A 2,500-nucleotide genomic window follows, 5' to 3' on the forward strand; every position below is an offset into this window, starting at 1 on the left:
ATTAGAGATAAAACAACTATTAGGCAACTCAAACAGTGATAGACATAAACTAAAACATAAAAAACAAAAAATAAATATATTTAATATAATATATAATATATATATAAAATATTAAAATTTTAAAATATAAATTTTAAAATTTTAAATTTTAATAATTTAAATTTTAAATTTTATATTTTATATATATTATATTAATTATATTTATTTTTTGTTTTTTATGTTTTAGTTTATGTCTATCACTGTTTGAGTTGCCTAATAGTGGTTTTATCTCTAATTTATATTTTATATATATATATATATATATATATATACATATAAATATAATTAAATAATTATGGACTAAATTTTAAAATAAAACAAAATAAACAATGATGTACAATAGGAACAAAAGTGTAAAACAGATGAGCAACATATTAAAACTTTTGGATTGTCATCCTCCTCCCCATCCTCATCATTGCTGTCGTCATCATCATCTTCATCATCATCTCCCTCATCATCATCATCATCATCATCGTCATCATCATCATCATCATCTTCCTCATCGTCAACATCAACACCATCATTCTCATCATCATCATCATCATCATCATCATCATCATCATCATCAACATCAACACCATCATCATCATCATCATCATCATCATCATCATCATCATCGTCATCATCAACTTCATCATCATCATTATAATCCGTTTTACTTCCGCCTTTTCCGTGTTGGCAGGACTTTCCTCAGGCAACATTTTAGAACCAGATATTCATCATTATCATCATCATCATCACTGTAGTCATCATCAACATGGTTACAGGGATATAAACACACCAACACCAGTTGTCAAACAGTGGTGGTGAACAGACACACACACTCACACACACATACACACATAGGCATATATGAGTATATACAACAAGCTTCTTTCAGTTTCCATCTACCAAGTCCACTCACAAGACTTTGGTCATCACAAAGCTATAGTAGAAGTCATTGGCCCAAGGTGCCATGTAGTAGGACTGAACCCAGAACAATGTGGATGGGAAGCACACTTCTTATTTCTTTATTGCCCACAAGGGGTTAAACACAGAGGGGACAAACAAGGACAGACAAACGGATTAAGTCGATTACATCGATTCAGTGCATAACTGGTACTTAATTTATCGACCCTGAAAAGATGAAAGGCAAAGTCAACCTCAGCAGAATTTGAACTCCGAACGTAGTGGCAGACGAAATACCTATTTCTTTACTACCCACAAGGGGCTAAACACAGAGGGGACAAACAAGGACAGACAAAGGGATTAAGTCGATTACATCAACCCCAGTGCATAACTGGTACTTATTTAATCAACTCGAAAAGGTTGAAAGGCAAAGTCGACCTCAGCGGAATTTGAACTCAGAACGTAACAGCAGATGAAATACCGCTAAGCATTTCGTCCGGCATGCTAACGTTTCTTATTTCTTTATTGCACTCAAGGGGCTAAACATAGAAGGGACAAACAAGGAGAAAGGGATTAAGTTGATCACATCGACCCCAGTGTGTAACTGGTACTTAATTTATCGACCCTTAAAGGATGAAAGGCAAAGTCAACCTCAGCGGAATTTGAACTCAGAACGTAGCGGCAGACGAAATACCTATTTCTTTACTACCCACAAGGGGCTAAACACAGAGGGGACAAACAAGGATAGACAAAGGGATTAAATCGATTACATCGACCCCAGTACGTAACTGGTACTTAATTTAATCGACCCCGAAAGGATGAAAGGCAAAGTCGACCTCGGCGGAATTTGAACTCAGAACGTAACAGCAGACGAAATACCACTAGGCATTTCGCCCGGCATGCTAACATTTCTCCCAGCTCGCCGCCTTTATTATCGCACGCTTCTTACCATACAGCTACACCTGCACCCAATACTCTGCAAAAAAAAAAAAAAGAAAATATATACCAACCAACTTACATTCATTGTTAGTAACCAAGGCATAGTTTCCTTCTTCATAGAATGAAATATTTCCAAGATGAAGAATTGCTGCAGATAGAGTCAGGATGTTGCCTTTATATTTTTGAGAGATTCCCATGACATCCATTGCATGCTGAAAATATTAAATTAGGGATGTTAATTATGTGAAATTGGAAAGCATGATCTTAATTAGTTTATGTCGATAATAATAATAGTGTTATACTTGGGGACAGTGCCAGATTAAAACCCATAGAGGCCCTGAGCACTTAAAAGGTTTTTATAGAAGCAGAAGTTCTATGTAAAATTAATTTTAATGATATTAACGATATCGTTAAAATTATTTTAACAATAGGCACAGGTGTAGCTGTGTGGTAAGTAGCTTGCTTACCAACCACATGGTTCTGGGTTCAGTCCCACTGCGTGGCACCTTGGGCAAGTGTCTTCTACTATAGCCTTGTGCTGACCAAAGCCTTGTGAGTGGATTTGGTAGACGGAAACTGAAAAGAAGCCCGTTGTATACGTGTATATGTATATATATGTGTATGTTTGTGTATC

The 2,500-nt window shown here is 35.7% G+C and overlaps 1 protein-coding gene across 1 annotated transcript in view; it reads right to left on the reverse strand.

Annotated features, from left to right (window-relative positions):
- Positions 1-2,500, reverse strand: part of LOC115217822 (unconventional myosin-Ie-like) — a gene marked incomplete at its 5' end in the record, with an annotated part of 70,507 nt that overhangs the window by 50,144 nt on the left and 17,863 nt on the right. The window contains 1 exon segment of the mRNA XM_029787504.2: positions 1,946-2,078. Coding sequence (XP_029643364.2) covers positions 1,946-2,078 — 133 coding nt within the window.

The sequence above is a fragment of the Octopus sinensis genome, linkage group LG12 (genome assembly GCF_006345805.1).
Source record: "Octopus sinensis linkage group LG12, ASM634580v1, whole genome shotgun sequence".
In the NCBI taxonomy this organism is placed as follows: Eukaryota; Metazoa; Mollusca; class Cephalopoda; order Octopoda; family Octopodidae; genus Octopus; species Octopus sinensis.